The sequence below is a fragment of the Emys orbicularis genome, chromosome 7 (genome assembly GCF_028017835.1).
Source record: "Emys orbicularis isolate rEmyOrb1 chromosome 7, rEmyOrb1.hap1, whole genome shotgun sequence".
NCBI classification, from domain to species: Eukaryota; Metazoa; Chordata; order Testudines; family Emydidae; genus Emys; species Emys orbicularis.
The window spans coordinates 46,624,151-46,641,458 of record NC_088689.1 but is presented as its reverse complement, the minus strand read 5'-3'; the positions used below and the strand labels follow the sequence as shown (position 1 = coordinate 46,641,458).

General features: G+C 43.2%; 1 protein-coding gene across 1 annotated transcript in view; it reads right to left on the bottom strand.

Annotated features, from left to right (window-relative positions):
• Positions 1–17,308, bottom strand: part of CTNNA3 (catenin alpha 3) — a 1,024,091-nt gene that overhangs the window by 775,677 nt on the left and 231,106 nt on the right. The window contains exon 6 of the mRNA XM_065408662.1: positions 16,863–17,066. Within this exon, the coding sequence (XP_065264734.1) occupies positions 16,863–17,066 (204 nt within the window). The remainder of the gene's footprint in view (positions 1–16,862; positions 17,067–17,308) is intronic.

Below are 17,308 nucleotides of genomic sequence, written 5' to 3'. Positions count from 1 at the left end.
CACTCGGTATATGAGAGACATCAGTTTAATTGCCCCATCTGCCTGATAAGGAGAAGGGATTTGAACAGGGTTAGGGTGAGTAACCTAACCACGAGACTACAGCACATTCTGATGTTGAAGCTGTTGCAATTTCTATAAATAATCTACACTTTATTTATCTAATATTTATCTAATATTTATTTAGACCAGAGAGTGAAAATGACTCTCTAGTCCAATGGTTAGGGCAATCACCTGAGAAGTGGAAAACTCCTATTCAAATTCTTCTCATCAGGCAGAGGGGGAAAATTGACCTGGGAGCTCCCAGAGCCTAGGTAAATACCCTAATCACTGGGCTATAGGTTATAAAGGAGTCTTCCTCTGTCCCCAACTCCAATCTCCAGCCGTTTTGTATGGAGTTAGGCATAGTCAGAACACGCCTACCCAACTGGGCCCCACAGATTAGATAGATAAGCACGACAACACCTATTTTCACCTGGCTTGACTGGGGCATAGGCACCGACTCCGTGGGTACTGTAGGGCTGCAGCACTCATGGGGAAAATATGGTGGGTGCTGAGCACCCACTGGCAGCCAGCTCCCACGCTCCCTCCCAGCACCTCCCACCCGTGATCAGCTGTTCAAAGATGTGCAGGAGGTGCTGGGGGGAAGGGAGTAGCAAGGGTGGAGCACGCTCAGGGGAGGGGTGGAATGGGGCAGGAAGAGGTGGGGAAGGGTGGGGACTTGGGGGAAGGGGTGTAGTGGGGGAGGGGAAAGGTAGGGGTTTGGGAGAAGGGGTGGGGTGGGGGCGAGGACTAAGATTGCCAACTTTCTGATTGCAGAAAAATCAAACACTCTTGCCCCGCCCCTTCTCTGAAGCCCCGCCCTTGCTCACTCCATCCCTCCTCCCTCCATCACTCACTCTCCCTCACCCTCGCTCTTTTTCACCAGGCTGGGGCCGAGGGAGTCCAGAGTGTGGGAGGGGGTGTGGGCTCTGGGAGGTAATTTGGTTGCAGGAGAGGGCTCAGGACTGGGGTAGGGTGCAGGCAGTGCTTACCTCAGGCAGCTCCTGGAAGTGGCCGGCATGTCTCTGTGGCCCCCTAGGGACAAGGACAATCAGGAGACTTCGCACACTGCCCTTGCCCGCAGATGCTGCCCCCGCAGCTCCCATTGGCTATGGTTCCCGGCCAATGGGAGCTGCAGAGCTGGTGCTCGAGGCGGGGTAGCGCACTAAGCCTCCCTGGCCACCTCTGCACCTAGGAGCTGCAGGGACATGATGGCACTTCCGGGAGTCGCAGGGAGCCTGCCTTACTCTGCTGCGCCACTGACCAGACTTTTAATGGCCCAGTCAGCAGGGCTGACCAGAGCAGGGCTGGCCTTACCATGAGGCGAACTGAGGCAGCCGCCTCAGGTGCCAGAATGTGGGGGGGGTGCCACTAGGAACCAGAGTGTAGAAAATTGTGTCTGCTGCTAGTGCATATGTATTCTCTCTGCTCTAGATGCAGAGAGATGGTGGAGTGCTGTACTGGAGGAAGGAGGGCACAAGAGACATAACAGGCAGGCAGGCAGGAGAAAAGGTGAAAGGGAATAACAGAAAGCAGCAGGAGCTGCAGAGAGAGAGAGAGAGGAGGAGGAGCCTCTTATGTACCTCTCTAGCACCCCCAGGAGCCTGGACTGATTAACACCAGCTTCTCAGGGAGCTTCCTGTTTCCTACTGCTTCCCTGAACCCACTTGAGGAGAACAGGCAGACAACTGAAGTAGTAGGAGCCAGTTAGGCCCTTAAGATGCTGATATCTTCTCTCACTCAGGCCCTGCTACCAGCCTGCTTATTTGTCCCCTTCAACTGAGTGTTGAGAGCCACTATAGCTGGCACAGAACAGCAGTCATGAGTGAAAGAAGAAAATGCCCCTCTGGGGCAGCATTCAGAAAAAGTAAGAAAGCAAAGGAAGCTTTTCTATATAAGCAGGAAGGAGCTCTCCTGAGATACATAGACACAAATGTTCATGGGGAGCCTTCCGGCCCCAGTCAGGCTGTGAGTGGTGAGGAGATGTGGGATCTTCCAGTTAGTCAGAGTGCAGGTGACCTGGCAGCTACTGCAGCATCCATAACTCCATCTCAAATGGATGTAACAGGGCACATTCCTGAAGAAAAGTGTAGATCAGAGAAGAGTGTGGTGGAAGCACAAGAAATAGCTGCTGCTGAGTTTAGTTCCTTAAGTCTAGATGATCCAGGACTGTGGACCCACTTGAGCAGTAGCCTGAGGGACTTCCTTGTACTGCATGGGCCACAGCAAGTGAAAAACTTCATGTTCCCCAAAGACAGTGAAAACAGAAGTTTCCATCCAACACATTACTGGCATGAAATCCCCAATGGTGACAAAGTGGAGAGGCCATGGCTTATGTACTCAAAAACCCAGAATGGTGCATACTGTTTTTGTTGCAAACTCTTCCAGTCTAATGTTCCTGCCACATTGGGTTCTACTGGAAAAATCTGGCTAGAAATCTGCCATGCCAAGAGAAGGCAGCAAATCACCAGAGAACATTCATAGGTGGAAAGAGCTTGAGATGAGGCTATGGTTAAAGGCCACCACAGATGATCAGCATCAAGAGAAGATTGCATCAGAGTCTCTTTACTGCCAAAATGTTCTGAAAAGGCTCATTGCCATTGTGCGAATGCCTGCTAACGAAAACCTAGCACTACGTGGCACTTCAGATCAGCTATATGTGCCAAACAATGGAAATGTCCTTAAAATTGTGGAGCTGATGGCTGAGTTTGATGCTGTACTCCAGGAGCATCTAAGAAGAGTCACCACCCAAGAAATGTACATATACCACTACCTTGGAAAAACAATTCAAAATGAGATCATACAGTTACTGGCAACAAAAGTCAAACAGAAGATTGTGGCAGATCTGAAGTCAGCAAGATATTACTCTGTTATTCTGGACTGTACACCAGACATCAGCCATACGGAACAAACAACTTTAATGGTGCGTTTTGTAACAACAACAGAACCTAGTGAAAATGTCCCTGCAATGGTGACTGTCAGAGAGCATTTTCTAGAATTTATTGACATTGATGATACTACAGGAGCTGGTATGACAAATGTGCTTCTTAAAAAGCTGGAAGATATGGGAATTGCGATAACTGACATGAGAGGTCAGGGCTACAATAATGGTGCTAACATGAGAGGAAAGAACAGAGGAGTGCAGACACGGATCCTAGAGTTAAACCCTCGAGCTTTTTTTGTCCCATGCAGTTCTCATTCATTGAACTTGGTGGTCAGTGATGCAGCATCATCTTCTAGTGTGGCTGCTGAATTTTGTAAGGTAATTCAAAGCATCTATGTATTTTTCTGTGCATCAACTCATTGATGGCAAATTTTGAAGCAACATCTGGGAACATCCTCTCTGACACTGAAACCACTGAGTGCCACATGATGGGAAAGTCGAGTGGAAGAGATAAAGCCTATCAAACACCAAATTGGGAAGATAGATGATGCCATAGTTGCCATTATGGAGGACAATGCTATGACAGCAACTGTTCGTGGGAGAACAGTGGCAGAGGGAAATGGAATCACCAGAAACATACATAACTTCAAATTTCTGTGTGGCTTAGTGTTGTGGCATGACATCCTGTTTGAAATAAATGTTGTAAGCAAGAGACTCCAAGCTGTTGACCTTGATATAGCTGGAGCAATGGAACAATTGGACAAAGCAAAGTCATACCTACAGTCTTACCAGTCAGATGAGGGATTTCAAAACGTTCTGAAGAGTGCTAGATTGTGCAATACAGTCAGTTGAAGAACGTTTCATGCAGCTCAAGGAACACAGCAGTAGATTTGGGATGTTGTATGATATTCCAAAACTCCTTACTATACCTGAAGAAGACCTACACCAGCAATGCAGGGCACTAGAGACAGTGTTGACACATGATGACATGCGCGATATTGATGCGAGAGATTTAGGTGATGAACTGAAAGCCCTTTCAAGATACATTTCAGCAGGATCAACTCCAAAGGCTGTTCTGGAATATAGGTGCACGAGTAAGATGACCACACTCTTTCCAAATGCTTTTGTTGCTCTGCACATACTTCTAACACTTCCTGTAACAGTTGCCAGTGGAGAATGCAGCTTCTCCAAGCTGAAGTTAATAAAAACACATCTATGATCCACAATGACACAGGAGAGACTGGTCGGCCTTGCAACTACCTCAATAGAGCAGGAGCTGGCCCAGACTGTGGACTTTCAGGAAGCAGTTCAAATCTTTGCAACCAAGAAGGCATGGAAAGCACCACTTTGATTATTCAAAGAGATAAAAATGCCAGTGTTTACTATGCAGACAAGAAAAGTAACATTTGCTGTTCAGGCGTTTGAAAGTTAAGTGTTACTTAAAATTTTTGAACAAGGCATTTTAAGTTGTTAGTTCTCATTTATTGGGGTAGGTAGCAGAGCAGTACCATGAGAGGAGTAGAACAGGAAGAAGGCAGAATTGAGGCCTTTCAAAGTTTTGGCCCAAGCGAGGGGGCATGGGGGCGTCATTTGAGCTCCCCGCCTCAGGTGCCAAAATGTTGTGGGCCGGCCCTGGACCAGAGCCATGAGGGTCCCTTTTCAAGTGGACATTCAGGTCAAAAACTGGACTCCTGGCAACCCTAGCAAGGCCTGGGGCAGAGCCAAGGGGTCAAGCACCCCCCGACACATTAGAAAGTTGGCGTGGCTGCACTGAGAGGCCTGGACACCTGCCTGAAACAGCAATGCACATGCCTGGAGACAGACATGCCTTAAGAACATTTTACAGCAAAAAGTTAGGCACAAAGGGGATTTTAGGTGCCTATTGAATTAGGCAGTAGTTGTTGAGCAGGGGTTTTGTGGATCTAAGCCCCTTTGCAGATCTGGGCCAAAGCTCTTAAATAGGAGCTGTTGGGCACCGACCATCTTTGAAAATCTAGCCAATTATTTAGGTGCCTAAATGTGGATTTAGGAGTCAGATTTTAGACTCCCATTTTTTAAAATCTTGACCTGAACCTTTTCCTCCAAGAAAAGCCTTTTATGAATATATTAATTGCTCACTTTTCCATTTGAGCACTAGAGCTAAGAACAAAATAAAGATACTCATTTGGAATCCATTTCTAAATCATCTCCAGACACTTTCACCGTTGTCAATACTCGTTACTTGTCCTTTATGTTATCAACATTTTTGAAGGCTTTCCGCAATCTCCGGAAGAACTTTCTGCAAACTTTTTCAGCAGAATACAGGTATTTCCTCTGCTTGTCTTCTAACACACTGAAGCCTTTTTTCCTTTCATTAATTATGTAGTCCTCTAATGCTTTATATTTGGAAGAGTAGTGCTGTGTATTACGGAACTGGAACATTAAGAGTGCCAGGGTCGCCATCCCTTATCCTGTTATGCTTTTTACACTGGTACAAACTTGGGTCTTGATCTTGAAAATATTTACACATATGCTAAGTTTTACTTGGGTGTGCACTCCCATTGAGGTCAATGGGACTACCCCCATAAATTAAGTTAAACACATATGTAAGTATTTGCAGGGTCAGGGCCTTAACTTCATCATCATCAAATGTCTTACTTCCACATTGCTCCCAGCATACTCGTGCATCGAGATTTTATTTCTAAATCACTGAGCCAGTGGAATTCTGTAAGGTTTTCTATTAGTAGCTTCAAAATGCTCATTATTTCTAAGTTTATACAGTTCCTCTGACATTGTACAAGCCTGCCATTAATTACCCCTCCCACACTCACAAAATTGACTTTTTTGTTATTTAATGGCTTGTACAGTGTAAATATGTACTTTAACAATATCCATAAGTGTTAAATTCAGAAAGTATGTTTGTACATTACTAATTCAGCTACAATTACTGAAAGATTGCTATACTTGAAGCTTATCCTTTTGCCCTACTTTGCAATTTATTATATGTCTGGCTATTTTGTTTGTTGCAGAATATAAGCTCCTCAGGGCAGGAACAGTGTCTTTATTATTTGTATAGGGCAAAATCCCTTTTCAGCACTTGAATATCAGTTTGAAACACTGTACTGAATCATTCCTCTTTAAAAAGTCTAGCAATAGTTTTGAGTGTTACAAACTCTTCTGATTGTCTGTAATATTCATGTTTGTATATTTACTGGAAGTGATAAAGCATGAGATTTTTTTTATTTGGATACAATTGACATGAATTCTGTCCCTTAGGCTAACTAAAACTTATTTCACTGTTAGTTATACAATTTTAGAAATGCTGACTCTTAAAAATAAATGAGTTATGTTAAAACAGACAGACTCTGCAACACTTGAAGGTTCCCCTCTAATTTGTGTTTGTTTAAACCAGGATCACATATGTGTAGGGCCCTATCAAATTCATGGTCCATTTTGTTCAATTTCACGGTCATAGGATTTTAAAAATCGTAAATTTCAAGATTCCAGCTATTTAAATCTGAAATTTCACGGTGTTGTAATTGTAGGGGTCCTGACCCAAAAAGGAGTTGTAGGGGGGTTACAAGGTTATTGTGGGGTGGGGGGCACTGCACTATTGCTACCCTTACTTCTACACTGTTGCTGGTGGCGGCACAGCCTTCAGAGCAGGACAGAACCACCGCCAGCAGCAGTGCAGAAGAAGGGTAGCACTGCTATACATTTACAGTAAAATATTACAAGGAGCACATCTCACAAAGAAATATGAACTCTTAAATCATTACAACTTTAAATGTGATAAAATGTACAGTTTAAGAGGACAAAGGTCAAATGAATCAGAGATTCATGCCTATAGAAGCCAGCAGCTGTTGAGGAGATATCTCTCCTGGCTTGGGGTGAACACCTGGCCACACTGAAGCCAATGGGATTTTTACAACTGACTTCAATGGACCCAAGAATTCACGTCAGAAATTTAGAGATAGGAAGAAAGAAGAATAAACTGGTATTGGAACACCACCACAACCACCATCTCTCACTTTTTAGTTACTTAGAATATTTAGGGCTAGACTGGGATTCATTTTTCTCTACTGACTTCATATGTAACGAGCATTACCTGTTCAGTGGTACTCCTCATGGAGTCAGTCAGCCACTATATCCAGTGTCAGTAGCGCAATCACAATATAGTCCTCAAATTATCCTATGTTAACAAAGGTCTACTGAATTTTTACAGTCCAATTCAGTGTCATGTCTCCTCTACAGCTGCTCAGAAGCTTGTGAAAAATTATCACTGTCTCCTAAATTTTATACTCTTTGCTTAGGTAGATTTGTGAAATGAGCTCCTTGATAACTGATAATCAGATCTCTGAGAAATTTGTTTAATCCAAAACTCACTAAGGGCCATAAATTGTCCTCAGTTAGAGCACAGTGCTCCCAGCAAGATCAATATAATCAATATTAATTCCATACATGCAGCAAGTGCACTTTAAGAGGCTATTAAAAAGACACCTTTTAAATTCACTCCTTTCAATTAACCAAAAATGTGATAACTAACACCTAAGTCTTTCAAACCTATTTCCCACCTCCTTTCTGGGGGTGCTGTCTTTCAGATCAGATGTAAAACCCAAGGAATAGCTACTTATGGTAATTAAAGAATCCATGTCATTTTTCAGAAGAGCAGAGGTGTTACTTGCCATCCTAGCAACAGTCAAATGTGAGCAGTTACTTCTTGATCCCCTATAATTCCCTTTGCACTTTTATTTGGATAAATTACTCTTCACTTCCTGACCTAGACTCATATACTCTTAAAAAAACCTCATTGTTTCACCTGAGAATTGTCTTCATTTCTGTGGTAGAAAAAATAATCCCAGTTTTGTTAATAGATGCACCAGAAGGGACCATTATGATCATCTAGTCTGACCTCCTGCATAACACAGGCCATAGATTTTCACCAAGTGGTTACTGCAGCAGGCTCGTAATGTCTGGATGAGCTAAAGAGTATCATTCGAATAACCTTAATTTAAAGATTTCAAGTGATGAAGGATCCACCACATCCCAAAGTAAGCTGTTCAAATAATTAGTTACCCTCATTCTATTAAAACAACAACAACCTGCATCTTATTTCTAGCCTCAATTTGTCTTGTTTCAATTTGCAGCTGAAATGAGCTACATAAACCTAACAAGTTGCCGGATTTAGTCCGAATTTATCCTTTATATAGCATTGTAAATATAAAAATATTTGCTTCACTATAGTCTCCTCCAGCTCATGTCTCACCTATACATTGAAAAAGTTAGTGCAGTAAACTAATATATCATGGTCTCCATGAAAAATGAAGCCTATTCCAGCCATTGCCCCAATTTAGATTAGTATAGTTTTCCCATGTACTTAACAAGAAGAAATAATTGTGGTAACTTTTGCTACATGTTGGCATATTTTGACTTTCAAATAGCAACGACTATGATATATGACATAGGGTTAACAAGAACCAAAATGTGCTTTCATTTTAGCAGTTCTGACACTGGTGACACTTTAAGCTCACACACAGATCAACTGAAATTGATGTTCAAATCAAAATAAAAGAAATTATGTGCACAGCCAAGAAGAGAGAGTTACTACTCACCTTGTGCAGTAACTGAGGTTCTTTGAGATGTGTCCCCCTGTGGGTTCTCCACTTTAGGTGTTGAGCGCCCCTGTGCTTGTAATCGGAGATTTATGGTAGCAGTGCCTGGTTGGGTACATATGCGCAGTCCCAGGGCGCTGTGCGACCAATTGCCACCCCCCCATTCCTTCTCTACTGCAGAGCATAGTGAGAAACTCCTAAGTAGAGGGAAGGAGGGAGGGTAATGGAGCACCCACAAGGACAAATTTCTCAAAGAACCTCAGTTACTGTATAAGGTGAGTAACCCTCTCTTCTTCTTCTCCCTGTGGATGCTCCACTTTAGGTGACTTCAGAGCAGTGCCCTCCAATGGAAGGGAGGGGCTTTGGAGTCATGGCAGAGGATAATAAGGTAAGTCCGAATAATGCATCAGATGTTGCATGCTGCTCTAATGCATAGTGCTGCATAAACGTATGGGAAGAGATAGTTCTACATATGTCCGTAATGGGAATACTGTTCAGAAAAGCTATCAAAGTCGACATTGCCCTGCTGGAATGTGTACAAATCCCCATTGGGGGTTGCAGGTTCTGTTGCTGGTAACACAGTTTGATGCATTCTGAATTCCATTTGGAGAGCCTCTGTTTGAATATAGCGTCTCCTTTTGATTGTTCCGTGATTGAAATGAATAATTCATCTCTATCCTTATGTGGCTAAGGATAGAATGCTGGTATGTAGATAGGTTGGTTGAGGTGGAATGAGGAGGCAACCTTAGGTAAAAACTTGAAATGTGATCACAAAGTGATTTTATCTTTTGAAAATACTGTGTAGGGTGGGTCAGCCCCTAGTTCCCCCATTTGTCTTGTGGATGTATTGGAGACTAGAAAGGCCACCTTCATTGACAGTTGGAGAAGCGAGCAAGTGGCTAATGGTTCAAACAAATATCTGGTGATGCCCTGGAGAACTAAGTTGAGGTCCCAAGTTGGAGTGGGAGTGCAGCTTTTGGGGTAAATGTTGTTCAGGCCTTTCAGAAAACGTCTGATGGTAGGGTGTGCAAAAATTGATGCACCATCTATCTTATGGTGGAAAGCTGCTATGGCTGAGATATGTACCCTGATTGAGCTAATAGAGAGGTCTGATCTCTTAAATTTAAGCAAGTAATCCAGAATCAAAGGTAAGGGTGCAAATACCGATGTGGTCTGCTTCCTGTGACACCAGGAATCAAAATGTCTCCATTTGTGTAAGTATGTGTGGCGGGTAGTTGGTCTGCGACTATTTAATAAAAAGCTCTGGACTTCTTTGGAGCATGTCATTTCAGGTCCCTGGAGCCATGGAGCAACTATGCTTTGAGGCAGAGTGTCTCCAAGTTCAGGTGCAGGGTTTGTCCTGAGTCCTGGGACAGGAGACGAGGTAGGAGAGGTCTGCACGCTGACATTCTGGGAATCTAGGGGAACTATGTTTGACAAGGCCAAGTGGGGGCTATCAGTATTACTGTGGCCTTGTCCTCTTTGATCTTGTGAAGCACTTGTGCCATTCAGGGAATGAGCCCTGGAGCAAAACAGTGGGCATTTGGTGTTATGCTCTGTTGCAAAGGGGTCTACTGTGGGGAATCCCCATTATTTGAATATGTTGTGGAGAACCCTGATGTCGAGTTCCTACTCGTGGTCCTGAGAAAAAGTTCCTGCTGAGTGCATCTGCCATAGTGTTTTGACATCCAGGCAGATATGCTGCTACAATGTGGATGTTGTGCAGGATGCACCAGTGCCAAAGTCTCATAGCCTTTGCACACAGGGAGTTTGAGTGTGCACCCCCTAGTCTGCTTATGTAGAACATGCATGCTAAATTGTCCATGAGAATTTGTATGGTCTTGTTTCTGATCATGGGTAGGAAGTTGGTGCATACATTGCAAACAGCTCTTAGTTCTAGTAGATTTATGTGAAGACTGTCTTTTGTTGGGGATCAACGGCCCTGAGCAGAGTGTGAGTTCAGATGTACTCCCCAACCTATGAGGGGCCTATAATAGTCAATGTAGGAGGGGTTTGGGTGAAAGGCACTCCTAGGCGTACGTTGTGTGGTTGCGTCCACCAGGATAACAAGTCTTTTTTTACTTTGCTTGGCATTGTGAGACATTTGTTTATACTGTGCCTTCATGGGGAATAAGTTGTGTGGAGCCAAGCTTGTAGGGTTTGCATATGTAACCTCGCATGTTGGATGACGAAGGTCGATGCTGCCATGTGGCCCAGTAATTGTAGGAAAGTCCTGGCTGTTACCTGGGGACTGTTCAGTGATGTGGCGATCAGATGTGTTAGAGTTGGAGAGCGTTGCCTTGGTAAAGATGCTGTTGCCTCGGGTGTATTGAGATAAGCCCCGATGAATTCCAGTTCCTGTACTGGTGTAAGGGTCGATTTTTGTGTGTTTATTTGAAGACCTAACTGCATAAAGAGATCTATTGTTTGTTGGGTAGCCTCTATTGCCGCTAGTCGATTCACTGCTTTCAGTAGGCAGTCGCCAAGGTATGGAAATATCATGATTCCTCTCTTGTGAAGGTTCACAGTGACTACTGCGAGTACCTTTGAAAAGACTCGCGGAGCAATGGAGAGACCAAAGGGCCAGACCTTGTATTGGAAGTGATCTGGTCCGAGAGCGAATCAGAGAAACCTCTGATGTGATGGGTGAATCATTATGTGGAAGTTTGCATCCTGGAAGTCAAGAGCCAAGAGCCAGTCCCCCCTTTCCTAATGCTGGGATAATGGTGGCCATTGTCACCATCTTGAAGTGTTGGTTTCTGACAAATTTGTTGAGACATCAGAGATCGAGAATGGGCCTCCATCCTCCTGTTTTTTTCTCTGTGAGGAAGTAGTTTGAGTAGAAACCCGTCCCTCTGTATTTTGTTGGTACCAGTTCTACTGCTCCTAGATGGATGAGATGGGTTACCTCCTGATGCAGTAGATCTTCTTGGGAGGGGTGCCTAAAGAGGAACGGGGAGGGAGAATGGGTAGGGGAGTTGGAAGTAAAAGGGATGGAGTATCCAACTTTGATTATCTCCAGCACCCATCTTCTCTGTAGTGATGGATTGCCAGACTGAGTAGTAGAGGGTTAAACAGCCTCCAAATGGCTGGGAGATAGTAGGAGTTCTCAGTGCTGGGAGATGTAGGGGTCTCAGGCCCTTGACCAACATCTCAAACTTGCTGCCTTGTGGATGGTTGATGAGATGTGGTAGATTGGTTTGACGGTTGTCGTCTCCTTGTGGGCTGTTATTTCCGAGTTTGTGGCTCGTATTGTCTGTGTCTCTGTGCATATGGTGTGGACCGGAATCTCTGTGGGTTGTAATACCTTCCTTGTCTTCTCTTTGTCCTAGGAGTATAGATACCTAGGGACTTCAGAGTCGCCCTCAAGTTTTTGAGGGTGTGCAGAGAATCATCCATTTTGGCTGAGAAGAGTTTGGGCCCTTCAAATGGTAGGTCCTCCACTGTTGCTTGCACTTCTTTGGGGAAGTCAAAGAGATGCAGCCAGGATGCCCTTCTCATTACAGTGGCTGTAGATCGTGCTGCTATATCTGTAGAATATAAGGCAGCTTGCAGTGCCGTCCTGGAGATCAGTTGGCCCTCGGAAATGAGTGCACCGAATTACTCTTTTTTTCTCCTCAGGGAGAAATTCAATAAAATCTGATACTTTGCCATAATTTGTGTGGTTGTATTTAGCTAATAACGCCTCATAATTAGCAATTCTAAGGTGAAGCATCACTGAGGAATAAGCTTTTCGGCCAAAGAGGTTGAGCCTCTTCCAGTCTTTGTCATACAGTGTATTTTTAAGATATGATTGTCTGCCTTTTTCATTGACAGCATCCGCTACCAGGGAGTTTGGTGTGGGATGTAAAAAATGAAACTCTGTTCCCTTTGCAAGGACATAATATTTCCTGTCAGACCTCTTGCAGGTTGGAACAATTTTTGCAGGGGTCTGGCCAGATGTGTTTCACAGGTTCCATGATTGCATCATTCATGGGTAAAGTGATTTTAGATTATGCTGATGTTTGCAGGATGTCAACGAGCTTATATTGTGTCTCCTGCACTTCCTCCAGTGAGATGTCAAGGGAATCTGCAACTCTCCTATAGAAATCCTGGAAATATCTAAAGTCACCCCCACGTTGTGAGGAGGGCGCATGATGGTGTTGTCCAGGGACGATGAAGAAAAATGAGTTGTTGGTTCAACATCCTGGTCAGAGATTTCTTTGTTCTCCCGTCATCTCTTCAGGGGGCTCAGATGGTCCCGGTATCGACGGCACAGATGACTGCTGTGTACTCTCCCTGAGTGGGCTAAGAGGTTTGAGATGGTGTGCAGGATATGCCACCCATGGGCCCAATCTTGCCACTGTGGAGGGAAGGGCATAAGTGCCATCCATGGGTGCCCATACCACTGCTGTTCTTTGGCCCCTGTATAGTACCCCTTGTGTGGCAGGGCCGGTTTGATCGTTTCATGGGTGGTGGAAGAGTGGTGTGAGGATATGTCTCTCCTTCATCCTCACTCGAAAAAGGGGGAGCAGATGGTGGTGGAGTGGTGGGGCGGCTCGGTACCGACGGTGCTGTGGTGATCTCAGTGCTGAGAATGGGAGAGTCGGGTGTCAAGGACACCATGATGTCTCTGGGAAGGAAGAATTGTGGTGCCGACAGCCTTGGTGCCGTTGATGTGGTAATGGCGGGTACCAGCTGCTGTGGAGCTGTTGTCTGTATGGGTGCACCTGTCAATTGCGCTATGCTGACAGGAGGTGGCAACATAGGCTGCAGTTGTTTTGATGTGCCTGGTGCAGAGTGTTGGGATGGCTCCGCCAGTGCCAAGGCATGGGGTTTCTGTTTCCCCTTGGTGCGTGCATTGGGGCTAGCTCTCTTGGAGTCTTTAGCTTTCACGCTACCCACGATACCGGAAGGTCCCGCTATCTTGGCTGTGAAGCTTGTCAGTGCTGTCAGTACCAACAAGGTCTCTTGGTTTGGGGAACACCGACAGCGTATGCTTCTTAGCCACCTTTTTAGCTCGGTGGTCTATCGAGTGAGTCACAGACAAAGAAGAGCCCCTGTCAGAGGCTGCAGTCAGTGAACTGTGTCGCGGGGATGTCCATGCTTCTGGTTCAGACACCGGCCAGAGAGACTTCTCCATGATCAACAGTTTAAGCTGCAAGTCTCTGGCTTTCCTGGTCTGGGCTGTCAGTTTGTGACAGTGAGGGCACTTTTGAGGCACATGTGGTTCGCCTAAGCAGCAGACACACTGAGCGTGCCTGTCCAATACTGGGATTGATAAGCTACAGGTGAGGCAATGTTTAAAGCCCAGAGAATGAGGCATGCCCCTGAGGGCAGAGTTTCATCCTATCCCAAGAGGAAAACCAGGAGTAACGGTTCAACGAAAACCTATTTCTAGTCAGGAAACAAGGTGCGGTTTTTTTGTTTGTTTTAGGTATTTTTAATAAACGGGGACAAGTACATGAAAGGAGTTAACTATATAACAAAACTAGAATTAACAAGGGTATACTATGCTAACTAAGCTCTCAGGTGCTGCTGAATGCTCTGACTCATAGCCAAGGGAGATAGAGAAGGAACTGAGGGGGGGGGTTGGTCACAGAGCGCCAGTTAGCTGCCTGAGGCAGTGCAAGACGGGGACTGTGCATGTGTGACCCAACCAGGCACTGCTACCACAAAACTCCAATTATAAGCGCAGGTGCACTCAATACCTAAAGTGGAGCACCCACAGGGACATCACTCAAAGAAGAATAGAAACTTTTAACACAAAATATAAAAATTGGGCATTTTATAGAAATAGACCCATTAAGGTGAAATAGCATCAAAGATAGATGCAGAGTATGGATTAGTTCTAAGAAATGGAATATAATGGCATCAGAACAAGAAGAATGAAGGCAGCTTTCCAAATTCTGCAATCAAAATAAAAAGACATCTTGCAAGAAAGTAAAGGGATTTCAACTTGAATATTGGGAAATAAAGGTAAGTACAATAGATTGAAAGATGTGTGACTTTCATTCTAATCAGTTAATTAATTTGCCCACCTGCAGCAGAATTGCTTCTGCCTTTTTTTTTTATTTTTTTTTTAAAGTTGTGATTAAACTGTACAAAATTCTTCCCTTCTTGTGGAAAAATATAGGCATTACTTCTGTAGGATTTACAGTGCTAAACAAAATGTCATTTTTATAATACAATTCTGCAGCAAACTTTACAGAAATAAGCCCCTATCCAGCAATGATATCTGCAATGGCAGATCCTTCTGCCATAAAGCCCTACTGAAATCAAAGTATCAGAAATCAGTGGGGCTCTGCACAGGCACACAAGTCTATTCACCCAGAGCTCCTTGCCACACTGGGGCCCTTTCCTTGCATTTTACTATGTGAGAACAGACAAAAGGGACCTTAATAATTTGAATAAGAGGCTGCTTCTATCATCACATCCAGTAACAACAACAGGCCTCAACATAATTTCTGCAATAACGTTGAAAAGATAATAAAACACTGACAGAATTTTTCTTATCTTTTTATATTTAAACAACTCACTGAAGAATTATCTACAATAAATCACAAATTAACTCTAAGCTATTTTTAAGAGGGGTCACAAATGTTTTAAGATTATTTTAAATCTTTTGTGCATTTTACAATGATTATAGTTCAAATTGAGCTGAAGTAAGAAATATTGTATTTCTTACTCATGTTCAGAAAGTATTGCCAGAGAGGCTAACAGTTCGTTGTAGATTCAGACAAATTAATGCTGACGGTGAAAAGAATCAGAACTAAAAGTATCTTTATAGACTTCAAGCCTGAAATATCAAGTTGAGTTCACAGACATTAATTTAAGATTGCTGTAGATTTTCTCTAACTATAATAAATGACTAGAGGAAGAGATCAGCAGGTATAATCTCTGTGAGACTAATACACACCTGGGAATACAAAGATTTTCTTAAAGTTCTCTACTTTATTATCCTGAGGTTAAAACACACACACACACACACACACACACACACACACACACCAGAATGGCCTTGGATATGTCGACTTGCAGTACCTACAAAAAAGAAAACAATTTCAGCTCCCATAAGGAGATACAATCATCCCCTCAATGGACTGTGTCAGATGCATCATCTCAAAGTAGCTTTAGATAATATCAGTGTGTCTACTGAAAATGATTATGATGTTTCCAGAAGAAACCCATGATGTTAGTGCACTGTCCCCATATTAATGGTATCTGTCCTACCATCTTTATTTTTTGTGTCTGGCAGTGCACTTAGCTATGTATCAAACTAGTTACTCAGATCTAAAAATCAGTTTTTTAAAAAAAGTTATAAAAACTATCACTTTTTCAAAGATTTGCCACAGACACATAAAGCATGCTGGGCAATCAGATTTCTGGATTTACTCAACATTCCGTGCCCTAAAATTTTGCATTTAGAGGATCTCAACATGTACAGCTTGTTGTTCTTCTACTGATCAGTTATGAGTGCCTGGATGTTTATGTTAAGAATACATGGAAATGGATTACTCAGATTTTAACACAAAACAAAACTTCATAAAATTTGCTGCATATTGTAGAAATAAGTATAAAATCCTAGAATCCCAGTCCTCAAATTCTAAGAGACAACCAGGAAGTAAAACTATAAAGAAAGTCCCCAGCATTCAAAGAAACATAGTATCTCTGTGACACCTACATCACAGATAGAGTAATCTACATATCCCTCCATTTCTGATATAAGATATTTCACAGTTTGCCTGGGACAGGATAAATCTTGCTCATTTTGAAGATGAATAGTTGGCTTTCCCTGAGCGTACCAATGGAGCTGAGCAATACTGATTTTTCATTTTAGTGGCTAAACCAAGAAATCTCAAGGGAGAAAAATTGTTTCAGGTCAACACGAAACAGGATTTTGTTTTGTTTTATTCATTTTGTTTCATTGTCAAGTGTTTTTTACTCTCTCTCTCCTTTGTTTTAAATGTACGGGGGGGGTCAAATTCTAAACAAAATGTCATTTCAAAATGGAAAATCAAACATTGTGTTTAGAAAACGTCAATTTGGGAAGGGGGAGGGAGTGCAGGCCAACTATTCACTGAATTAACCCAATTTTGCAAGTAGTTTCAGTTTACCTGAAACCGCATTTTTTGGTGAATAAACTATTCATCCAAAAAATTTTACCCAGTCTTGTGTACCACATACATGCATGAGAACTACTACTTTTGGCACTCTAATAAATACATAAGTAGCCTGCATTATTAAAACTACAGTAAAAGGTCAAAAGGCACCGGTGATTACCAGACTGATTATACATAATACATGGCAATGTAGAAAATGTGCTTTGAAGCACACACAAAAACAACAGGAAAGAACTGGTCACTTACATTATTCATGTATTCAGACAGAAGATCTTGGAGAGCTTGGCGGATGGCGTTGCACTCTGCGATTATTTGTTCTCGATGAAAGTCACGCGTGCAGGAAGAGTCAGCTAACAGTGCTGCCCCACTGATAATCCCTTCCAAACGTTTCTCTAGCGATGGCCTTATTTTTTCTTCATTCATTGTAAGTGGATCCAATATGATTAAACGCTAGAAAAAATTAGAAATTTGGTCATCTCTCGCCTGGCTAACTGTAACATTCTATTTTCCAATCTTCCCTCTTACCACTACTTTGCCATTCAAGTATAACCAAAATAATGATGCTCAAGGCATCTTCCCTTTCCACATTCTAACTATACCTACCTTGTCCCTCAATATTTTCACTGACATCAAAATTCAAGATCTTCCTCCTCACCTTTTGGATCATAAAGTCGCTCCCACTCCTACATTAC